This window comes from Pseudopipra pipra, chromosome W (genome assembly GCF_036250125.1).
Source record: "Pseudopipra pipra isolate bDixPip1 chromosome W, bDixPip1.hap1, whole genome shotgun sequence".
In the NCBI taxonomy this organism is placed as follows: Eukaryota; Metazoa; Chordata; class Aves; order Passeriformes; family Pipridae; genus Pseudopipra; species Pseudopipra pipra.
Window position 1 is genome coordinate 36974022 of NC_087580.1, and position 23198 is coordinate 36997219.

The 23198-nt window shown below is 54.2% G+C and overlaps 2 protein-coding genes across 2 annotated transcripts in view; both read right to left on the reverse strand.

Moving 5' to 3' along the window:
* The window catches only part of LOC135405269 (zinc finger protein 160-like), a 292050-nt gene extending 270034 nt beyond the window's left edge, over positions 1–22016 (reverse strand). Inside the window, exon 1 of the mRNA XM_064639931.1 lies at positions 20834–22016. Coding sequence (XP_064496001.1) covers positions 20834–21321 — 488 coding nt within the window. The 5' untranslated portion in view covers positions 21322–22016. The remainder of the gene's footprint in view (positions 1–20833) is intronic.
* Positions 6784–9971, reverse strand: LOC135405324 (maestro heat-like repeat-containing protein family member 7). Its single transcript, XM_064639999.1, has 10 exons — positions 9844–9971; positions 9618–9755; positions 9213–9327; positions 8904–9041; positions 8517–8693; positions 8234–8383; positions 7974–8075; positions 7670–7772; positions 7341–7397; positions 6784–7191 (listed from the first exon to the last, which is right to left on the reverse strand). Exons 1-10 carry the CDS (start codon positions 9912–9914, stop codon positions 7085–7087), a joined length of 1158 nt encoding a protein of 385 aa, XP_064496069.1. The 5' UTR covers positions 9915–9971; the 3' UTR covers positions 6784–7084.
* Positions 22017–23198: the final 1182 nt, after the last annotated feature.

The window sequence follows — 23198 nt, forward strand, 5'->3', positions numbered from 1 at the left end:
CTTCCTGCACTGACATCTCTGCATCCTCCCTGGCTCTTCCTGCACACACAAAGCCTTGGGCTCACCCAGACTCATTTCTGACATATTGCACCACAACACTGACCTTGGAGGGAAAGTTCTTGCTTCTTGTCACCAGTCTAGGCCACCCCAGCTGCCCTTGGTGGCACTAGTTCTTTCTTAGGCTGTTTTCTGACAGGAAGAAAAGCTCCACCAGCTCTGACACCCCCCTTCCAGACCTCTCAGGCTACTCCTCTACTTGTCCTCAATCTTCACACCCCTGACCCCTGAGTCCTCAGCCTCTATAAATGGGTCCTGTGCTTGAGGCCCCAAATTCCTTCCTGGGAGATCTCTGGGAGCTCTCCAAAGTTTTGGAAGATGACAATAAAGTGCTCTTATCCCAGGAAACAGAGAGGGACACTTTTTTCCAAGGGTTGTTTTGGCAGAATGAGGCACAATATCTTTAAACTTCCTGGCACAAGGGAGCTCTGAGCTCTGGGTATGGAGGGAGGTCCAAGTGCCAACCACTGGAGTGGGAGCTACAAATCATCAGGGCTTGTGTTCTTTGGAGGGCCAGACACTGGTGAGAGTGGTGGGTGTGTGTGTGCACATGGAAGGACTTGAAGGGCACAGTGAACTGTCTCAAAACACTGTCAAAGCAGGAAAATCCCATAAGGCGCCACAACACACAAGCACTGGTGGCAAACAGGAAGGCCTTTAATTCCAAGGCCTAAAGGGAGGTGAAGCTCTGGAAGTAGCCCCCAGGACAGAATTGCACTGTGCAGACTGGGGGAAAGAGCAGACAGCCCCAACAGGAAGCCAGGGCTGGTAAGGCAGGTCTGGGGAACCCATCCAGACAAAGATTCCCACCTGCAGACTGGAAGCACACCAGGCAAAATTCCCACTGTGGCAAGCTGTGGGAAAGGAAGCAAGTCCTTGTAGATGTGCCAGCCCAAGCTGTGGGAACAGCATCTACCCCCCTGAATACCCGGGGCTTGGGCTGTATAAAAGTGATAGTCCCCCCCAACTTGGGGACCCTCCACCGAGCAGAGCAGGGTGAAGAAGGACCGGTGGGAGCCTCAGGGATCTCCATGGTGTGATACATTTACTTCATCTCTGTCTCTCTCTCACTGGCTTCCCACCACCCCTTCTTCTCTCTCTTTCTATTTCTTTCTCTCTCCCTCCTCTTTACTGTTAAATCAAAGCTGGACTGCTGACTTTGGCATATGGTCTCCTTTGCAGCTGAATTTGGGCAGAGGTGTCTCTTAATAACGGGAACCTGAGAGTATCCATGAGGTTTTACAGTGTGGGAATGGCCACTGGATTCCATGAGGTTCCACAGAGTCTCAGGGTCCATTTGGCTTCGTAAGGCTCTGCAGTGTGATAATGGACCCTTGATTCCATGGGTTTGCAAAATGTCTCAGGACTCCTTTGGTTCTAGGAGGCCCCACATATCACAGTGTCCCCTTGGTTCCATGAGATTCCACAGTGTCCCAGGAATCCTTTGGTTCCATGGGCCCCTCAGTGTCACAATGGCCCATTGCTTCCATGAGGTTCCACAATGTCACAGGGATTCCTTTGCTTCCATGGGACCCTGCAGTGTGACAATGGACCCTTGATTCCATGAGGTTCCACAGTGCCAATATTGGCCTTGGATTTCTTGAGGTCCACAGTGTCCCTTGGTCCCTTTGTCTCCATGATGCTCTGCAGTGTCACAGTGGCCCCTTGATTCCATGAGGTTCTGAAAAGTCTCAGGGTTCCTTTGGTTCCATGAGGCCCTGCAGTGTCACAGTGGCCTCTGAGTCCCCGAGGTTCCTCAGTGTCACAATTGCCCCTTGATTCTATGAGGGCTCAAAATGTCTCAGGGCTCCCTTGGTTCCATGAGGCCCTTCATGGCACAATGAATCCTTGGTTCCATGAGGTTCCGCAGTGTCCCAGGATTCCTTTGATTTCATGAGGCCCTGGAGTGTCACAGTAGCCCCTTGATTCCATGAGTTTCATCAGTCTCCCAGGGTTCTTTTGGTTTCATGAGGCCTTGCAGTGTCAAAATGGCCTCTTAATTCCATGAGTTTTCACATTGTCACAATGTTCCCTTGATTCTATGAGATTCCACAGTGTCCCAGGGTTCCTTTGGCTCCAGAAGGCCCTACAGTGTCACAATGGCCCCTTTACTCCAGGAGGTTCCACAGTGTCCTTGCTGGAACACACAGGGCTGCAATGTTGTCACCCCTGCAGAGCTGCCTCCAGCTCTGGGCTCCAGCACAGGAAGGACATGAACCTGTTGGAGAGAGTCCAGTGGAGATCAGCAAGAGGATCAGAGGGATGGAGCAGCTCTGCTGTGAGGAAAGGCTGAGAGAATTAGGATTGTCCTGCCTGGAGAAAAGAAGGCTTTGAGGTGACCTAATTGTGGCCTTCCAGTGCCTGAAGGGAACCAACAGGAAAGATGGGGAGAGACTATTTACAAGGGCCTGGAGTGACAGGACAAGGGGCAGTGGCTTCACACTGAGAAAGGGAAGGGTTAGATGGGATATTAGGAAGAATTTCTGGACTGTGATGGTAGTGAGATCCTGGCACAGGTTGCTCAGAGAAGTTCTGGCTGCCCCATCCCTGGAAGTGTTCACGACCAGGTTGGATGGGGCTCTGAGCTCTGGGTCTAGTGGAAGGTGTCCCTGCCCATGGCAGGGGGTTGGACTGAGATGCTCTTTAAGGTCCCTTCCAACCCAAACCATTCCATGATTCTGTGACTGGTGGGGGATGTGGTGGTCGGAACCGATGGGCACAGAGACCCCAAAATGATGGAGTTTTCCATTCTGGGTGGAGGAAGGAGGGGGCAGCAGGACTGACACCCTGGACTGCTGGTGGTCAGACTTTGTCCTGTTTGGGAGACTGGGTATGAGTGTGGATGTGCTGGAGGGCAGGAAGGCTCTGCAGAGGGATCTGGACAGCCTGGATCAATAATGCCAAGTGTCAGGGCCTGCCCTTGGCTCCCAACAACCCCCTGGAAGGCTCCAGGCTGGGGGCAGAGGGGCTGGAGAGCTGCTCAGCAGGAAGGGACTTGGAGGTGCTGCTTGACAGGGACTGGATATGAGGCAGAGTGTGCCCAGGGGGGCAAGAAGGCCAAGGGCATCGTGGCCTTTGTGGAGAAGAGTGTGGCCAGCAGGAGCAGAGAACTGATTGCCCCTCTGTGCTGGGCCCTGGGGAGGCCCCACCTGGAGTGCTGTGTCCAGTTCTGGCCCCTCAGTGCCAAAAGGCCCTTGAGGGGCTGGAGTGTGTCCAGAGAAGGGAACGGAGCTGGGGAAGGCTCTGGAAAACATGTCTGCTGAGGGACAGCTGAGGGAACTGGGCTTGTTAAATCTGGTGAAGGGGAGGCTCAGGGGGGACCTCATTGCTCTCTGCAATGACCTGAAAGGAGGTTTTAGTGGGTGTGGGGGTAGGTCTCTTCTGCAAAGCTTTTAGTGACAGGAAGAGATGAAATGGCCTTAAATTGCATCAGGCAAGGTTCATATTAGGTATTCAAAAACCCTTTTTCCCCTGAGAGAGTGTTCAGGCATTGGAACAAGTAGCCCAGGGAGGTGGTGGAGTCTCTGGAAGCATTCAGGTGGCATCTGGATGTAGCACTTTGGGATGGGGTTTAGGGGTGATTCTGGTGGTGCTGGGTTGACAGTTGGACTAGAAGATCTGGAAGGTCTCTTCCAACCTTGATGATTCTGTGATTCTCTGACCTGTCATCCCTGTTTGCAGGTTTGTGCTCTAACAAGACCCTGGGGATGTTTTCTCTGTTGGGTGGGTCCACAGAGATTGTGTTGTGTGAGCTTTTTTCCTCTACCATCAAAACAAGGAGTAATTAATGCTAAATCCAGCAGGTGGCTTTCAAGTAATAACTTGCTCCAGTTTGTCCAACTGTGTACAAACGGGTCAGGAAAATCTGGAACTTTAGAAGGGTTAGTTTTTTACCTCATTAGCAGGATATCCAGGGGTGCACCAAGTGCCTTCCAGTGAGGAGCACAAGAGATGATTAGACAGTGACGATATTGTTCTAATGTTAATCTCACTGGAGCACAGAGTGAGATCACTTCTGAGTTATGATTCTTTAATTAGTGATTGGGAATAAAGTGAAAATCACATTGTTGATGACACTTTAGTATTTATTTCACACTCTTAACACTAAGGTATTTTGCAGCTGGACTTTGAATAAGGTTCCATGGTATATTGCAAATTTCTATCTCAAGGTAACAGTCTACTTCTTCCCAAAGAAATTCTCAGCAGCTAACACCCTTCCATCATCTTGCTCTTTCACTGGTGGCTTGAGCTTGTTGCTCCTTTGGGTAAATACCCATTTGACACAATGCACTGGGCAGCTTCTGCCAAGTGCCACTGAATCTCACTTCTTCCCTTGCCTTGAGGTAGCTGTACTTTAAGAATCTGGCTGTTCAGATGCCCTGAAATGTCTATAGTATTTCAATGGGATGAAGCTTCAAGATGTGCTGTTTGGCACACATGAGAAATGACCTGCCCAGAGAGCCATGGAAATGTAGGTGCTGCTCAGTAATGCCCCTTGACTGGGACAGGCACTGCTGAGGATTTTTTCCTTCCCCTCTCTGATTCCATTCCCACTGTTTTGTACAGACTCCTTGGGGTCAGATTTTGCACTGTACAGTTTGATAAGTTAGTGCAGATGTGCGTTTGCAGGCATGTTCTTTTTCTGTATTCCCAGATCAAAGTCACTAAACTGATACCTGGCTTGAGCTTTTTTTTCCCCTCATAGTACTACTTTTATTTATTTCTACAGAACAGTTTGAGAAAATGAAGGTACACTTAGCCCCAGGTTACTTGCTGCTGTAATCTCTTGACTTTTTTTCTTTTCCCCTCTCCCAAACTGATGGGTAACTGTGAAACCCAAGGTCAGGAATGTGGTTGGAATTCCAGGCCCCAGCCTGGGGGAGGTGACACTTTCAGTCCCCAGGGGAAGAAGCCACTGCTTTGTTTATCGACAGGCAAAGGGCAGCACTGTGGGAAATAGGGCCTAGAAAAAAATGTACCTTTGTAGAGAATGGAGCGGCTCATTACAGGGGTGAGCTGCAACTCCTAAAACCGCCATTTCAACTCCTGTTTCAACTGCCATGGCAGCTGGCAGCCAATCAAATGCTGTGGTCACAGGTTTTACCTTATAAGGTATGATTATCTGTTGGTGATGGGTTATAAAAGGAGGGCTGCAACTCCAATAACCTTGTCTCTGCTTCACCCCCCTGAGTCCGTGCCTCAATACGCCACAAATGGCACCCCATGTTGGGGCATGAAAGAAACTAAGCTGTTTCTCCGGTGGTGTAGCTCAGCTGAACACAAGGAAGGAAAAAGCGCTGAAAGGAAGCGACAAGAGAGCTCTGAATTACCTTATGCTGGATGATAAGGGAAGCAGCTGAGAATGAAATGGGAACCCCTTTAACGAAAAAGCATAAGGCAGTCTCACGAGCCTTTGCTGAAATCCTTAAAAAATATGAGAAAACAGTACAGGAAGAAAATTTAGCATGTCTCCTTTTGTGGGCATCCAAAGCTAATCCCACATTAAACAGTGACTTAGTATATGACTGGAGAGTTTGGGATGATATCGGTGCCAGACTCTGGGACAGCACCACGCTGGACGATAAGATAGCAACCTTTTTATTAACAACATGGAGAGCAGTTCATGAAGCTTTGCAAGCTCACTCCAGCTCCACAGACAACCGTGTAGAAACAGCAACTGATTCTGAGCCACTATCACAGCAGGAGCTGAAATTTTGTGTGCAGACCCTGCCCCATGCCCTGCCCCGACTGCAATCTCCCGCGTTGCCTTCCACGCCGCCAGAGCCGCCTTCATTGCCAGCATCACTGCGGCCACCTAACGCACAGCCTGCAGCGTGGCCAGAAACAAAGGCCTCCTCCTCCACACCCCATTTGTGTGGACTTTGCTTCTGTGGTGCCGCTGCCACAGCACCAGTTTCTCGGTCAGATGACTCCGAGGAGGACCCAGAACTCACAGATAAGGAAAAAGATTTAACCTTTCACTCTCCTGACTTGCCTGACAAATGGGCGCGAGTGCGGGGGGAGGCGAGACTCGCAGGGGACACAACAGTCTTAAAAGATTTCCCAGTCCTGGTCTTGCCTGACCAGGACCCTTACTGGGAGAGTCTGTCACATGCTCTTATTAAAGATGTAAGGTGAACAGTAACAGACCACGGTTTGGGGGCTTTGCACCCAGTCTGTCCCCTCGCAGCCTTCTGCCACCCACCCCCTCCCAGATTCCCCTCAAGACTTCCCTCTCCCTTGTCCCATCAGGGCCTCCACAGCACCTCAGCCCTTCCTGGCCTCCCAGTGCCCCCTCCCCTGCGGGTCTCCCCCAGCCCCGCCAACCTGCCCGGCAGCGGCGCAGCCCTGAAGGAGCTCCAGAGGAGCTGCTCCAGAGGCACTTGGGAGCCCGGAGCAATCCAGCCAGTAACACACAGGCAGGACACAGACGCTGCTTCCTGGCTGGGGGAGGGCTTGTGGCCATCTCCAAGGACAAGGTGCTCAGGGTTCCCCACAGCTCCAGCCTCTGCCCCTCCATTTTGCTGGAAACGTTGAGGCTCCAGCAGAGCCACCAAAGGCCAAGGGGCTTCTGCTCACTTTTGCTGGCACGCTGCACAGCGGGGCAAGTGTTGCTGAGCACAAGGAGCCCTTTTCCCCTCTTCCCCAAGGCCCTGTGCACACTGGGCACCAAAAAAACCTCCTGGGCTTCTGTATGTGATAACATGGATGTAATATTTCCATGCTGGGCTCAAAGGAGGTGCTTGCAGGGAAGAGGCATCTTCCCCACAGGCTCAGGTGGCCCCAGGAGATGGAGCTTCCTGCATCAGTTCTCCACAGAGCTGCAGCAGCACAGGCAGACACTGCCCTGCGGAAAAGGCCGGGTCTGCCATGCTCTGCACAGCCAGTCTTGGAGCTGCTGGAATCTGCAGTAAGGAGCCATCTGTACAGCTCTTGGCACGTAGCAGTGTTGAATTGCCAGGCCTGCCATGGCGAGTCTGATGTCATCTGTCACACCACTACGGGCTGGAAGAGGCAGCAACGGAGACTACCAGAATGGGAAGAATGAAGTTCTCCGTACAGCTCTGATGATGTGGAGCGTTTCCTGGGCCAGGTTTGAGACGGCAGGGCTGTCATCAGTGATGTCTTGAAGGGCTGGAAGAGAAAGGAAGAGAGCCAAGGTGAGAGGTCAGGGGTGTGGGGACGTGAGGAGCCCCTCCTGCCAGGGCCATCCCAGCCAGCTCTTACCATGGCCAGGAGGGAGCAGGGCCCAAGGGGATCAGCTGGAAGGTGCCCTCGCTCACCTTGGCAGATGAGCTGCAGCTCTGGCTGCTCCTGCTTCATGGACCTGGCGGCGATCCCTGGGAACACAGAGCCTGTCAGGCCCCAGAGGCACAGGTCCCCCGCAGTGGCCCTGCCAGCCCGGCCACACGGCCTCCTGCCCTGGCAGGGCTGAGCCCGGGGCCTTCCCGCATGGGGACGCCCCAGGGCTGGGCTGGCACAGGGCGGCAGCAGGCGCTCGGGGCCACTCGGGGCTCCACATGCCCTGGGCCGCATCCTGCTGCCGCTGCAGCAGCCGGGGCTGGGGCCGAGCTGCAGCGGGGTGGGGAGGGACCCCGGCCTTGTGGCTCACCCAGAAACTTGATGGCCAGCTTTCGCAGGGGCTCCTCTGGGCTCTCCAGGAACGGCAGGGCCTGGCGCACGTACTGGCCCACTCGGCTCCTGTCCTTTTCCAGCTGCAAAGAGCGCCAGGGCATGGAGGGAAGGCTGGGCTCAGGCTCTGCCCCTTGGTCGGGCACTCCCTGCCCCCAGCACGGGGCTCCCCTGCCCACAGAGCCCTGAGGCCTGGCCAGCAGCTGCTGGGGCCAGGCTTTGGGGGGAGCGGAGGGCTGGGTGCTCCTGGGAGCCAGGGGCTGGGGCTTTGGGGCCGTCCTTACCAGGCACTCGGGAAACCTCCATGGCTGCTCCATGGTCACCAAGTTCTCAAGATCCCTCCACTTCAGGAACCTGGCTGCACCAAACAGTGCTCTCCGAGAGGCCTGCACAGCAACAGAGAGCGGGCCATGGCACCGCAGCCCAGGGCACAGCACCCGCATCCCTGCACCAAGGCCAGGAGGAGGCTGCAGGCAACCATGGGCCAGGGCAGGAGGCACAGCAGCCTCCTGACATGGGGACAACAGAGCCCACGAGTCCTCACCTCTGCCACACGCTGGTTCTCATCGTGCCAGTTGAAGTAGAATGGCACCAGACTCAGGTACACGTGTGGCTTTAGGCTCTTGCTCCTCTCTGTCGCTTCCATCAGCTCCCGGAAGAGGAGCATGGAGAGCTGCTGCAGCTGGCTGTGCTCCTGGTGCAAAGGAAGAGGAAAAGACCTCAGCACTGGCTTCTCCAGGCCCACCGGGGCACAGGCCTGAAAAGACACTGGGCCCAAAGTTTCCTGGCAGCACTCAGTGCCCACGATGAGGGGCACAGAGCCTTACGTTGTCAAAGAGTGGCCGCAGCGCCTCTAGCAACTTCAGGGCTATTGGGCTGGATATTTGGATGATTTTCAAGCCCAGCACATTGATGAACACAGTGAGAGTCATCTCAACCGCGTCCGTGTCTGCATCCTGCAGTAGCTCCAGGAGGCTTTCATTCAGGCTCCGGATGCTCTTAGCCTGTGTGGAACACAATGCTGTGGTGCAGCCCCACGCTGCTGCCGCGGGGCCCAGAGGCCAAAGGTGCATCCTAAAGGAGTTGGGCAGCTGAACGGGGAGGAGGAGAGCTGGGAGCAGCTGCCACAGCTGCCAAAGGCCAGCCAAGGCCAAGCTACTGCCTTGCACAGCCGCACGCTGCCGGCCCGGCTTCAGCCCCTGCCCCCTGCTCACCATTGAGGGAGCCTTGCTGAGCACCACCAGGCCTCGGAGCGCCAGGCGACGCCTCTCCGGGCACTGACTGCGCAGGTGCCTGGAAATAATCTGCAGGATGCTGGGCCCATATTGTCTGGGGATCAGGCAGTGCAGGACCTGAAAGGCAGGGAGCAGTGACAGGGTGCCCGGCCGGCAGGAGCCCGGACCCGCCCGGGGCTGGGCCCAGGCAGCAGCACAGGGTGCAGGCACCGTCCCGGGCAGCTGCGGCTGTGAGAGGGCAGAGAGGGGGAGGCAGCTGGGCCAGGCAGCGCTCGCCATCAGGCTCACCTCCACCAGGAACGCCAGGGCAGGCAGTTCCCACAGGGGCTCTCCCCTGCTGAGCCGCGGGAGCAGGCTGACGGCGATGCTGCGACCGAAGGAGCAGGAGACATGGCACAGCTCCCTGCAAGGGGGAATAAAGGTGCCAGAGACCCTGAGCCAGGTGGGCAAAGCTCTCCTGGGACTGACTCACACAGGCCTGGTCTTTGACTACCAGCCCAGGAGAGGACATGGGCACTTTGGGAGGTGGCTCCTCCTGTGCAGCCGCCTCTCTCCACCTTTTCCACTCTGCTCAGCCATCCCTGGCTGCCAAGGCCCTCTGGCCCAGCAGCACGGGCACTGTGAGGGGTGGCCTGTGCACAGGGCAGAAATGACCTGTGGGGGTGTGGGGCAGTGGGGAGAAAGGGCTCTCACCTGGCCAGCAGACCCACTGCATAGTGGTGGCTGTCAGCCTTGAGGAGCATGTCCCAGCCACACTTGCGACCGATCGCCATCAACACGTCCTCATCCAGCAGCTGGCGCAGCAGGGCTTTAACAGTCTGCACTGCAAACCTGTGTGCAGAGCACAGCCCAGGTCAGGCACAGAGCCCTGGCCCCAGCCCCGAGGGCGTGGCAGGGAGAGGGGACTGGGATGGAGCACCTGTTGGGGTTGGGGGGAAGGCTGCGCTGCTCCCGGCATCGCCTCCAGAAGGTCTCGACCTCCTCTGACATCTCCTCTGTGCTGATGAAAACTTGGAAGAGCAGAGTCAGAAGGAGGCGCGGGAAATTGTCCTTCAATGCACTTGGGCACCAGGAGTGGGACAGCTGGATGATCTCCCAGAGTGCCACAGTTGCCTGCCAAAGACAAAGCACCCAGAGACAGCTCTCAGGGCCCAGAGGTCCATGTGGCAGGGCCCAAGCGTGGCAGGGACAGGCCAGAGGAGACACAGGGGGATCCCCCAGCCTGGTGTCCCTGAACCTGCCCCTAAGGCAGGCTTGCAGCCCAGTGCCTGGGGCAGGGAGAAGCAGTGGTGAGGGAGGATGGAAAGGCATCCCAGAGGCAACCTGGGGGCGAGCAGAGGCCAGCTCAAGAAACTCACAGCCAGGGCAAAGACATCTCTCTCATCCCCATCAGAGGTGCGTCTCCTGTGCGCTGGCCAGTATTCCAGCACACAGAAGAGGATCTGCAGCACCGGCTCCTTAGTCCATCTGGAGGAGATGAGCGTCTTCCACATGGTGCGAGCAGCTCTGTGGAGTCACAACTCTGGCTCAGGGGGGTCTGGGACACAGCTCTGTGGCCTGGGCAGCTGCGGGGCCCAGGTGACAGAGCCACGGTGCCTTGTGGGGTAGGGAGGCAGGTTGGCCTCAGGATTGGAGGCTGACATGGCAAAGCTGGCAAAGAGAGGAGCTGGAGTGTCCTGGAAGTCTCCATGTCTCTGGCACACCCTTTGGGACAGGCTGTCCAGGGGGATGGGGTCTAAAGGCAGGTGAGCCCTCAAGGCAGGTGGGCCCCATACCTGTCACAGGCTGGGGCAGAGCGCAGCAGGGTCACTGCGACATCCGTGGGGTGTGCCTTGGTCAGCAGGACCAGAGTCTTGTCCAGCCTGTGCTCATCAGATACATTGGACGTGAGCCACTGATGGATGCACCTGACTATGGCCGGCACCTGGAGGGGACACGGGGGACAGTTGGAGAGCTGCCAGAGCCAGTAACTTGCCCAGCTTCCCCCAAGAAGTGCTCCCCTTGCCACCACACTCTGCTGGTCTCAAAGGCTGAGGGGACCCAGAGCAGCCGACGTGAGGGGCCACAGCATCCCTGGGGGACTGGAGCCCTGGCCACAGGCTGCTTACTTGCTTTGCTTTGTAGACACCGTTCTCCACAAGCAAATCCAGCAGGGCAGCGCTGGTCTGGGCATTGAAGAGGTTTGCCATGTCCCCAGTGGCCATGAAAGTGGCCTCTTCATGCCAAATGCACCTGATGAATCTGCAAACCAGCTACAGGAGAAAGGTAAGGAAGAGAGAGGGATGTCCCCTGGAGGGCTGCGACAGCGGTGCTGGGCTGAGCAGTGAGAGCAGGCCCAGCCCAGGCGGGGATGGCTGCAGGTACCTGTGCTGCCCTGCGGAAGCGGCCACGGGCACGGAGCTGCTCTTCTGTCTGCTCCTGGCCTGCATCTGGCAAAGAGCGAGCGTGCTCAGAGCTGAGGGTGTGCGGGAGAGGCCGGAGAACACAGCCCAGGCCTGAGCTCCAGGAGCAGGCAGGGCCAGCCCCGGGTGCCCAGTGGATGGAGCACGGCTGCCGGGAGATCAGCCCCGGCCCCTCTGCCCCCCTCCCTTTCTCTGGGCATGTCCAGAGGGGATGGGCAGGATGAGGCCAAGGGGGCTGCAGCCACCAGCCCTGTGGCCCAGCTCCAGCACTCACCCTCCTGCGGGGGCTGCACCTGCTGCACCTCTTCAGGCTGCTGTGTTGGAGCAGCCCTAGGGCTTTCCTCCTTCTCCTCCTCCTTCACCCAGGCCAGCTTGGGCACCGTAGGGGGTCTCCGCTGCATGTCTCCGTCTGGTGTTATGGCTACCTGCAGCAGAGATGCCATGGAAAAGCTTTGGCTCCCCAAGTCCTGCAGTCGTGCCTTGAAGGCAGCTGCAAGAGAGAAGCCTGGGAAATAGGTCGCCTCATCCCATCCCACTGTCTGGCCTCAAGGGCACCTGACCCAGGGACTGGAGATGCCTTGAGCAGCCCCAGGTCCCCAGGTCCCACAGTCTGGCCTGGAGGATGCACAGGGGAGAGGTGGAGAGCTGCCAGAGTGAGCAACTTGCCCAGCTTCCCCCGAGAAATGCTTCACTTCCCAGCACACTGTGCCAGCCTCAAAGGCTGAGGGGGCCCAGCGCACCCAGCTTGGGGGGCCACAGGCTACTTACTTCAGCAGAGACAGCTCTCTCCTCAAGAAACTCCAGGCTGGGGGTATCGGCCAGGCGCTGAACAGGCGCGGCGTCAGTGCTCGCCACGCCCTCCATCGTTGTGGCGTCGGCCTCCTCCGTGAGACCAGGCAGCACAGAGTCACAGTTTGACTCATCATCGGTGGACGTGGTGTCCCAGTGGGTTGTGTGATCACTGGTTGTGGTGTCACACTTTGCTGGGACAGCAGTCGACGCGGTGCTGACATCAGGATTTGTCAGCTGGGTCGGGATGGTGTCAGGCTGGGCCTGGACATCAGCTGGTGTGATCCTGGCCTTTCTACGCCGACTGCCCATGAATTTCATAAATGTCTGCAGGAGAAAGAAGGGCAGGGAAGGGAGGGATTTCCCCTGGAGGGCTGCGACAGCAGTGCTGGGCTGAGCAGTGAGAGCAGGCCCAGCCCAGGCGGGGATGGCTGCAGGTACCTGTGCTGCCCTGCGGAAGCGGCCACGGGCACGGAGCTGCTCTTCTGTCCGCTCCTGGCCTGCATCTGGCAAAGAGCGAGCGTGCTCAGAGCTGAGGGTGTGCGGGAGAGGCCGGAGAACACAGCCCAGGCCTGGGCTCCAGGAGCAGGCAGGGCCAGCCCCGGGATGCCCAGTGGATGGAGCACGGCTGCCAGGAGTTCAGCCCCTCTGCCCCCCTCCCTTTCCCTGAGCATGTCCAGAGGGGATGGGACAGGATGAGGCCAAGGGGACTGCAGCCACCAGCCCTGTGGCCCAGCTCCAGCACTCACCCTCCTGCGGGGGCTGCACCTGCTGCACCTCTTCAGGCTGCTGTGCTGGAGCAGCCCCAGGGCTTTCCTCCTCCTTCTTCCTCCGGAACAGCCTGAGCAGGCTGAAGCGTCTCCCTGCCATGCCACAGTCTGGTGTCCAGGGCACCTGCAAGAGAGAAAGAGAACCTCGGAGAAACTCCGGGCCCTAAGTCCTGCAGAATGGCCTTGAGGCCACCTGCCGCAGGGATTGGAGACACCTCGGAGAAGCTCCGGGTCTCCAAGTCCTGCAAAAGGGTCTTAAGATCACCTGCCGCAGGGCTTAGAGACACCTCGGAGAAGCTCCGGGTCTCCAAGTCCTGCAAAAGGGTCTCAAGGGCACCTGCCACAGGAATTAGAGACACCTCGGAGAAACTCCGGGTCTCCAAATCCTGTGGAAATGCCTCGAGGTCACCTGGAAATGAGAAAATCCTCCAAAATGCTCCGGGTCAGCAAGGCACGAGTTGGCTGCGCGGGGGCTCCGCACAGCACCGCTCTGTCCCGTCCTGTCCCGTCGCCTGCTCCGAGGAGCACTGTTGACACCGTGGCCGTGTCACCAGCAGCACCTCTGTCACCGCGGGTCATAAAGGGCCCTTGGACACCCTGCCCCCTTCCATCCCACCGGCCGTGCCCAGCGTGTCACAAAGGGCCCTGGGACACAGTGCCACGTGGCCTGGGGCCTCCCCCAGCCCCGCCAACCTGCCCCACCTTGGAGGGAATCCACTCTCTGAAGTATCTGATCTGGCTGGACCTGAACTGTAGGAACGGCTCAAGAAATGAGCAAACACTCCCCTCCTGTGCCTGCTCACGGCAGCACAAGGAGCCCCCTCGGCCGCCGACTCAGTCGCAGCAGGAAGGGCACGGGGCCTTCCACACAAGCTGGCACGGCCTCCTTGGGAGAAGTGCTGGCTGGTGGCCATCCTAAACAGGGGGGCTGACACCGAGAAGGAAGGTGTGGGCAAGGGCACCAATGCTGTTGGGAGCCCTTTGGCCAGGGCTGCACCCAAATCAGAAGGTCTGGCAAGTCCTGGCCCAAGGAGACCTGCCACCACCCAGAGTCCTGGCAAGGGTGCTGCTCGTCTCCTGCCCCAAAGAGCTGTGCCCCTGTGTATTAGTTCATTTGAATACATGCCCGGAATAAAGACAAGTACAACAGGCATTCAAACAGTACAAAAAATCTTTTATTGCAGTAAGAATAAAAAACTAGCAAAGAGAATCAAAAGCTAAAACAGAATACAAAATAACTGCTTTATCATTTGGCATTCATACAATACTATGAATGGCTTTTATTATAGTATTAACTAGTAATAAGGGAATAAAAGGAACATTTAAAGGATATTAAAACAATACTACGAGTGGCTTTTAATACAATATTAACTAGTAAAAAGGGAATTAAAAGGATATTAAAAAAGGATATAAAACAGTGGCTTTCTCAGTTGCTTCCTGTCAATAAACTGTGCTTACCCACACAGACAGGCCAGGGCTGCCAGGATCTGCAGCAGCTGGTCGGTGCCCGTGCTTAGCGGGCGTCCCGGCGGAACAACACAGTCTCCATGGCAGGATGAGGATCGCTCACCCCAGCAGTCCTGACACCCCATTTTATCAGCTCTACATTGCACCACGTAGGGCCAGTACCCAGTATAAGGTGATGCCTGAGTGGCAGCCAAACCCTGCCTGATCATCACCTGATAGCAACAGTCTGTGCGTGCCCTGCTGTAGGGCAAGGGGCCAGCGACCCCTGCCCACAGAATCTTCCTCTCACCATCATCTTTCTCACCCCTATGTATGACCTCTACCATTGTGTTTCAAGGGTAGATGTATCTATCTTGCAATATGTAGCAAAACCAAGGAAGAACTCAGCTCTGATAATAGGGGATATCAAGCTGACTTGCTAAAAAGCACAATGGACCTTACAATTCGCTTGTGCCATGAAGTTACATTGTACCATACTCTGGCTGGTTTCACATCCTAATATGATTCCTTTCTCACGCCTCTATGCTCCATTGATCATCTAATTCAAAAGTACCCCCCTTACAGACATGAAACAGTTTAAAGTCCTGTAGATGTAGAGATGAAAAAGTCATATCTAAAATGTTCCTAATGCTTGTTCCTAAGCATTTCCAAAATTCCTTCCCAGCAGGTGCCAGGATGGGTGGGCAGGAGGTGACTTGCTTTATTCAGACCATTCTTGTACCTGTGACTGCTGCTCTTTCACCCCTCTCCCCCTATTTCTGGGTTGGTTTCTAGAGCTGTTTTTGAAAGAAACACTTCTTTCAATCTCACACGTGAATATTTTCAAAGAAATACAAGACACGAAAATCTAGTAAAACCAATATTTAACAAAATAGTGAAATCACACTCCTTTATGTACTCTGAGCACTCTGCTACTGGCAGTTTGTGTAGTTCTCCATATACTGGAAATGTAACTAAGGATCAAGAAATTTTCTGTGTATTCTTTATTCCAAATTTTTTTTCTGTCGTCAAATTGGCTGCAGGATTTGGCCCTGTCTTTGTGGAGGATGAATGCCACTGTCCTTTTATGTTTGATATTTTATTGCTTAGGGGGACTGTCAGTGGGAGAAGTGGTGGGAAGGATCCTCCACTCAGGGGCTGGAGCTTCAGCTTCTAAAGAAGGCTGTACTTAATCAAAGAGCTGCAACTCAGGATTCCTCCCTGCCTTCCAGAACTTTTCATTTAGCCAGCTGAGAGTGCCCAGGGCACAGCCAGGTTAATGTTTAACTCTTCCAACACTGTGCTCATCCCGAGGATATCCTGTCATCCTGAGAAGAAGGAAGGGAGATGCTGTGCCTATTCCCTAGGGCTGGGCAGGAAGCAAAACCTTAAAAGCCGTGGCCCTTCTGAAGGAGTTGATCTTGTGTTATTCCTCAGTAGTCAGCACTGAAAATTCTGTATCTGAGACACTGAATGAAAAGGAGAGTTGCCAAGAGGCTTGTTTGGGAGAGAGTGTTTTTTTGGTTTGTTTTTGTGGGGGTCTTTTAGTGCCAAATGAAGGTTGGGTCATGAAAATCAGTCTTGTTACAGACAAAAACTGTAAAGGCATTTAAACGCTTTCAGATGCTGTAACCATTTTCCTTTCTTTCACTTTCTCACCCCTTGCAAATCAGAGACAGTTCCTAGAGGACAGGAGAATAAAATAAACAAAACAAGAAAATATTTTTCTACTCTTGAGGCCTGTGTCAGGTCTGTTTTGAATGCATTTGAACCCTACTGCTTCCATGCTCTTTTTCAAGTAGCACCAGATAAATACCTATGAACTACTGAGATGAGAGTGATCATTCTTACTTCACAAAATGTGTCCCTTTTTCTTTTCCTATCCTGTGTCCCTTTTGTGTTCAGTGCTATGGAGTGACTGTATTTTTGTTCTAAGCTAATTCACTGCTGCTGTTTTGGGTACAACTAATGTCAAACAGCAAACCTGTAACATGCCAGAAACAGGCTACAGTGGGTTGAAGACACAGCTTATGTTTGATTGTGTGTAAAGACAGAGAGTTAGTTGGGTTTATCTGATAGCCTGGCAGAAGGAGAGAGGAGCAGGACAAACTGTTTTCAGTAACTGTGCTGTTCAGACACCTGATAAGGTGGAGAGTGCTTTGGAACTACTGATGTGCTTTGAATAAGAAAAGAATAATCACATCCATTGGCACTGGCTTATCAGGAAGGAAGTAAAATGCCAGCACTTTTACATGAGCAAAAGGAAATGTTTTAGGCACTTTGGGCCATTTTTCCACTGACATTAAATAGCAGGGTGCTTTTGAGTGTGCTGTAAGGAGTGGAAGGGTTTATTACCTTGACAGAATTACAAGTGAATGTGTTCAGAGAGGAGTTCTCAGCAACAAGAACAGCTCTTTGGATATGTGGCCACATCTATTCATGCTTTTTTTGGTAGAGACTCGATAATTCTCTCCTTTCTTTCTCCCTGAAGTGCAGTGGCTCACTTACAATGTGCAGTTTTTCAGAGTGTAACACACTTGTGCATTTTGTAATATCCTGGCAGCATGTTTGATATTGGGCGTGTAACAGGCTGTACATAAAATAATGCTGGATCATTGACTGGTGTGTCCTCTGCCTTCAGTCACTGGGTATTTTCATGTTCCAAAAAGAATATATCTCAGCCTGTGCTGGGAAGGGAAGGTGTGATTCACCATTAACTTACCCCAGCAGGCATGAAACATGCTCAGATGCACTATTATCTTCCCAAAGTTGACTGATTTTTATTTTTGTACCTTTTCAAAATTTATTTCTAGGTTCTTTCACATGCTTACAATTAATTTGGGGATATTCAAATTCGATGAATGACAGTGCATGAACATATTTGATTGATTTTGGATTCTAATTGATTCCTGTCAATGAGATCCCTGTGACACTCTGAAATCAATGATATGTGATTCAGCCAAGGCACCACTGTTCTGTACATTAGGTAGCAGTCGGGAATTTAGGAACTAAATGTTCACAAGCTATAAATGGAGAAAATGTTTAGATTTCAATAGCCCTTTGTTTGGCATTTATTCACCCAAATATTTTTCTTGGGAAAGTTAGTTTTTTAGAGTGCAGGCTTTCAGTAAAAGAAAGGTCATTGATTTAAGGTTTATTAAATTTTAACTAAAAACAACAGGCTCCATTTGGATGTAAAATAATTTAAGTATTTCCTGCAGGCAACTTTCATGCTTTAGAGCTGTTGCTCAACGGTTTCATTCTTCTCTGAAGATGTCAACTGTAAATATAAAAATGCCTCACTGAAAATGGAATGGTTCAAAGATTCTAACTGAAATAAAAATTCTTGCCTGGGGAAAGCACTATAATCAAAAGAAAGTGGTCTTCACTTTTTTTCCTCTGGAGGCTGCACTTGAAAAGAGTGCTTCAAGGCAGCAGGGTTGGTAGGGAATGCCAATTTGTATTTATTTATTTATTTATCTACTCTCCCCCACAGATGATGATAGTCCAGCTTTCGAATCAGCAACACACTTCAGCCACTAATACAAGGCAATATGTGAGCTGCTGCCACTTCCAAAATGCAGTATCCTGGCATTTCAGTCAACTTTATAATCTGGCAAAAACCCACTTGGCAATCTTAAAATCTAGCTTCTGAAGCACTTTTATTTCTGAAAGCTTTTGATGTCTTTTTATATCTCTTTAGCATATATTAATTTTCTTGGGAGCAATGGCCAGGATGTACACTTGATGGATCACTGGGGTGGGGAGTTTCCCCCTAGGCCCTTGTTTGGTTTTTTTTTCCTCCCCTTTAATTTTAAAACGAGGTGTGATAATTGTGCATTAGGTAATGCTGGAACATGAATCCTGCAGATGCAGCTGTTTGACACCATTAACGTGGGGGGTTTGTACCATTGTTAGGTAAGTTAGCAGAGATTTTCCAAGCTGAGAAGGACAGCCTGCTGCCAAACTCTGGCATCTGTCTTAGCAAATCTTTTGCTTCAAAGATGCCCTGAGGGAAATGATGACTGGATGCTTTTCTGAAGGCACAAAGGGCCTGTTTTCTCTTCCATAGCATTCAGAATGGGACTCCTTGTTCCAGCCTGCCTGCTCAGGTTTTTGTGGTGCTGGGTTAAGGGTTTCATGTGGTTTTTCTCCTGGGATAAAGTTGTGTACAGTGAATATTGATTATTCATCCCATGTCTGGGTCACTGTCTACATCTTGAATTTGACCCAGAATCTGTGTAAATGAGGAATGCATTGAAACAAAGTCAAGGATCCTTCAGTGACTTGTTTTTGTGAGTTCAATCTTCTGAGACCTCTGATGAGTCTGGCAGGGCAGTGCCTGTGTGCAGAGGGGCAGGGAAAGAGAGTCCCAGCACAGCAGCAGTGCCAGGGAGCAGCAGCATTTGGCCTGTTGAGAGCTGCTCTTTTTCTCCTGCCCCCCTCCCCTTCTGGGCCTCGGCTGAGGCCTCAGTGCTCTGGGCCTTGGTCCCTGGGCTGGGCTGGGTCAGTCCTGTGGCCATGGCACTGCTGCCATGAGCTGGGCTCCACTGCACTCTTTCCACCACACAAGGGGCTCCATTTGCTCCGGGCACAGCCTGAAGCCTCAGCTCTTCTTCTCAAGGGCTCCGAAAAAGAAGCCCAAGGAGCAGACTCTCCAGAGGGTCCCTGCCTTGCTGGTTTCTCCCTGGAGTCCGTGTGCTGCCCTCAGGGTCCCACTGTGGGGGTTGAGGGGCTGAGGCTGCTGCAGCTGGTGCTGGTGGTGGCCAGTGCCCCTGGAGATGGCAAATGGGGCCTGAGGAGCCCGGGGCCGATTCTCTGCTGCTGTGCTGGGGAGTGGGGCTGGCCCTGGGGCTGCAGGAGCTGCCTGAGCTGAGGATGTGCTGAGCATTGCAGACCCAGAGGGCCTGTCCCTGAGCTCCATGGCCTCCATGTCCTGCTGCAGGGCCAGACCTGAGTGTGCTGCTCTGCTGGGCTGGGGCAGGGGCAGGGAGATGGAGGGACCAGGGAGGGGCTGGACTGGGCAGTGCCAGGGAGGGGAAAACCCCAATGTTGAGCTGAAGTGTGTGAGTGGGCAGGGTGGGGGCTCTGCCCCACCTAGGGCACCTCTGGAGTCAGCGTTTCCTTTGGCAGCACAACTTATCTCAGACCAAATAGTTTTGCAGAGTTGGCTTTTCCCCCTCTTTCCCAAGGTTTTCTCTTTTGTTTTCTCATCCCCTGAGGGGAAAAGGGGGAAGGGAAGCACATGTTGATCCCTGATTTTATCTGTATACAAAAGGGAGTTGGGGCGGGGGAGACAAAGCGATTTCTCCCTCTATTCTCTCTCTTTTATCCCATTCCCGCCTCCCTCGCCACACCCCGGGCGACTGTTTCACCGCCGCCCCTCTTCGCCCGTCCCGCGGGGCAGCTCTTTTAGCTCCGGGGCGGCGGAGACTCCCCCGGCGCGGCCCTTTGGTTTCCCTTGGTTTATTCTCCGGAGCTGATTCCGTTCCGAGCTCGCCCCCCCTCTCTGGCGACCCCCGCCAGGGCCCGTCCCGGGGCGGCTCCTTCAGTGCCACGGGCGGCGGGGACCCCTCGGGGCGGCTCCCCCAGGGCCCCGCCCGCCGCCGCCGCTCCCCGGGGCCCTCCCCGCTTCCTGCCGGGATCGGACACCGCCGGCGGCCCCGGCCCTGCCGGGCTCCATCAGCCTGAGCAATTGCTGCCAAGGAGGGGCCGGGGGCTTCCTCTTGGCCTTCGTCTCCCTGGCGCTGGGGCTCGGCTTCTACCTGCGCCAGAAGGTGAGGGGGGTCCCAGGGGGTCGTGTGTCCCCCCAGAGCGTCTGTGCCCCCCCGGGGACCCCCCACCCCGGTGTCACCCCCTTTTCTCTCCCCACAGAGCTCCTGAGCCGGCGGCGGCCGCAGGCTGCTGGATCCAATCTCAGCCTTGGATTATGCCAACACTTTCAGTTTAGAGGAATTACAGAGGTGTGACTGAACTACTTTTGTCCCCAAGGTTTTAATAATGGCAAATCAGATCTATTGATAGAAATGAGTCATTTAGGGTTACAAATGATCAGACAAAAGATCTTCATCAGAATTATTTACTGCACAAAAGAAACACTAAAATTAACAGGAGTACAGGACAAAATAGGACAGTGCTCTACACTAAAGCAATTGTTGAAGCAATTCTACTCAAGCTGCCACAAAAGCAATGATTATTAATTAGAGATGATGGAACTCCCCCAGACCAACGCTCAGGGGGAGATCTCTGCTGTCAATCTCCAGAACTGACCTTGGGGGGTCCCCAGCCAAGGCAGGAATCTCCACACACCCCCCAAGAAAGGTTCTCTTGGAAGAAGCTGCCCCTGGGAAAGGGGACTGGCCCTTTGTAGTCAAAAGGGATGGACTGAAAGTCACTGGACTCCAGGGGTTGCCTCATCATCAGGGGATTCAATCGAAGTGGAAGCAGCAGCGCAGCGGCTAAAGCTCTTCCCGAAGTTGGGGCACTCGAGGGCTTCTCTTACTGGTGAGTTCGTTGGTGTTGGGTCAAGGTAGAGCTGTCAGTGAAGCTCCTCCCACACTCCCCACACTTGTAGGGCCTCTCCCCGGTGTGGATGCACCGATGGGTGACAAGGTGGGAGTTCTGCTTGAAGCCCTTCCCGCAGTCAGTGCAGCGGAAGGGCCTCTCATCCGTGTGTGTCCGCTCATGCAGGAGGAGATTGGAGCTGGTCTGAAACCTCTTCCCACATTCTCCACACTCGTAGGGCCGTTCCCCGGTGTGGATGACCTTGTGGGTGCGGAGGTGGGAGCTCTGCCTGAAGCTCTTCCCACATTCCCCACACAGGTAGGGCCGTTCCTCAGTGTGGATGCGCTGGTGGGTTTGGAGGGTGGAGTTTTGGCTGAAGCTCTTCCCACATTCCCCACATGTGTAGGGCCTTTTCCCACTGTGGATGCGCTGGTGGGTGTAGAGGGTGGAGTTTTGGCTGAAACTCTTCCCACACTCCCCACACATGTAGGGCAGTTCCCCAGTGTGAATACGGTGGTGGGTGCGAAGGGTGGAGCTGTGCCTGAAGCTCTTCCCACATTCCCTACACGTGTAGGGCCGTTCCCCAGAGTGGATTCACTGGTGAGTGCGGAGGTTGGAGCTGTCACTGAAGCTCTTCCCACATTCCAAGCATCTGAAGGGTTTCTCCCTGCTGGGAGGCTGCTCAGGGACCACCAGCTCAGAGCTCCCCCTCAAGCTCTGGCCGCCTTCCTGGCACAGGCTGGCTCTTTCCTCCTCAGAGCACCCTGGGCTGGCTTTGGAGCCCCTCCTGCGGGGGGATCTCCGGCCCTTTTCCTCCCCGCTGCCTTCCTGCGCCGGGGAGCCCTTCAAAACGGCCTCTCCCACCAGGGTCTCACGGGGGGATTTGTCCTCCGGGCTCTCCGTCCTCAGCTCGGGGCCTGGGGCAGGAAGCAAGAAGGACAGGCAGAGGATTTGCCTCCGGCCCACAGGGAAGGCCAAGGACATCCCCCCAACTCCGGCCCCGGCAGGACGGCGGCGCCAGCGGGGTTGTCCTGCAGCCGGGGCCATGCTCGGCTGACAGAGCCAGCACAACACCCGCCCAAAGGGACACTGACTTCCTCCTCACCTGCCTGGGGGGCCCAAGGCATCTTCCTCTTCCTCGCAGCCTCCTCCTCCATCCGCCCAAGCTTTGGGAAGGACAAATCCTGATGGGGGAGAAAACAAGGGCTGACTGTGTTGGCTTGGGGGTTCCTCCTGCCCAAGTCCATCTCTAGAACTCACTGGGCCTCCTGTGACCATAAAAACCTCCAAACCACCAAGATTCAGCCCAGAAAAACCCAAACCACTGAGATTCAGGAAGAAAAAGTCTCAGAAATAGCAAGAAGACCCTCGTCCCCCAAACTGCAAAGACGTGAGATTCAGCTAAAAAATACTCCAAAACATGAATATTCAGCCCAAAAAAAGGTCATGGCGACTGCATTTTACCCTCCAGCAGGAAAGTCATTTGATTTCAAGCTCATCTTCAAGGGGCGCCCTGGGATTGGAGCCTGGGCTCTAATTAACCTCTCCTGTGCTGCCAAACAGCAGGAGCTGTATGGCCAAGGGACAAACTCTGTGACCCCTGTCAGTGTCCATGGCCCCTGTCAGTGTCCTTCAGGGAAATCGGGAGGAGGAAATGAAGAAACTGGTTTGGAACTAAACTGATGTTAAAGTGGGAAAAACCTCCTTCCATGGAAATAAAACTTAGACAGTTTTTCCTGGGCTGAACAAGCTCATCCAGGGATGAAGGACTGGGACTTCTGTGGACACTTGTGCTGGTTTCTTTGGACACTCGTGTTCCTTCAGAGAGCCCCTGGAAACACTCTGCTGTTCACTCCCAGTGCCACCAGTGCCTGGGTCCTGTCTGCAGCAGCAGATTGCAGTGGAACAGGAGAAATGCTTTTCTGAGCCTCTGGGGTGGCCACAGGCACAGCCTGACCCTGAACCCAAGGGAAACAAAGACAAATTCCACGGCTTTAGCTGGACCAAGGTTGGAGGGGGTTCCTGAGGGCAGCACTACACCAGACTTTTGTGTATGTGTGTGAGACAGGCAGAACCACAAATGCCTGCACAGCCCAGAGCAGTCAGTGTGGGGCTGTGCTTGCTGCTGCAGAGACCCCCAGGGAACAAACCCAGGCAATACTTTGGGTTTATTCCTTGCTCTGTGTCAGTGGAATAGAATGTTCCACAGGAGCTCTGTCCCCCTCTGTGGCACCGGGTGGCTCGAAGCTGAAGAGAGGGGGTGTCAAGTGCAAGTTCCCTTCTGAAGTGTGTGTCCCTAAGGAGGACACTTGCCTTATTACTGCACCAAGAACAGGTGAGTCCTGATACCCCCCTGGTGTCCC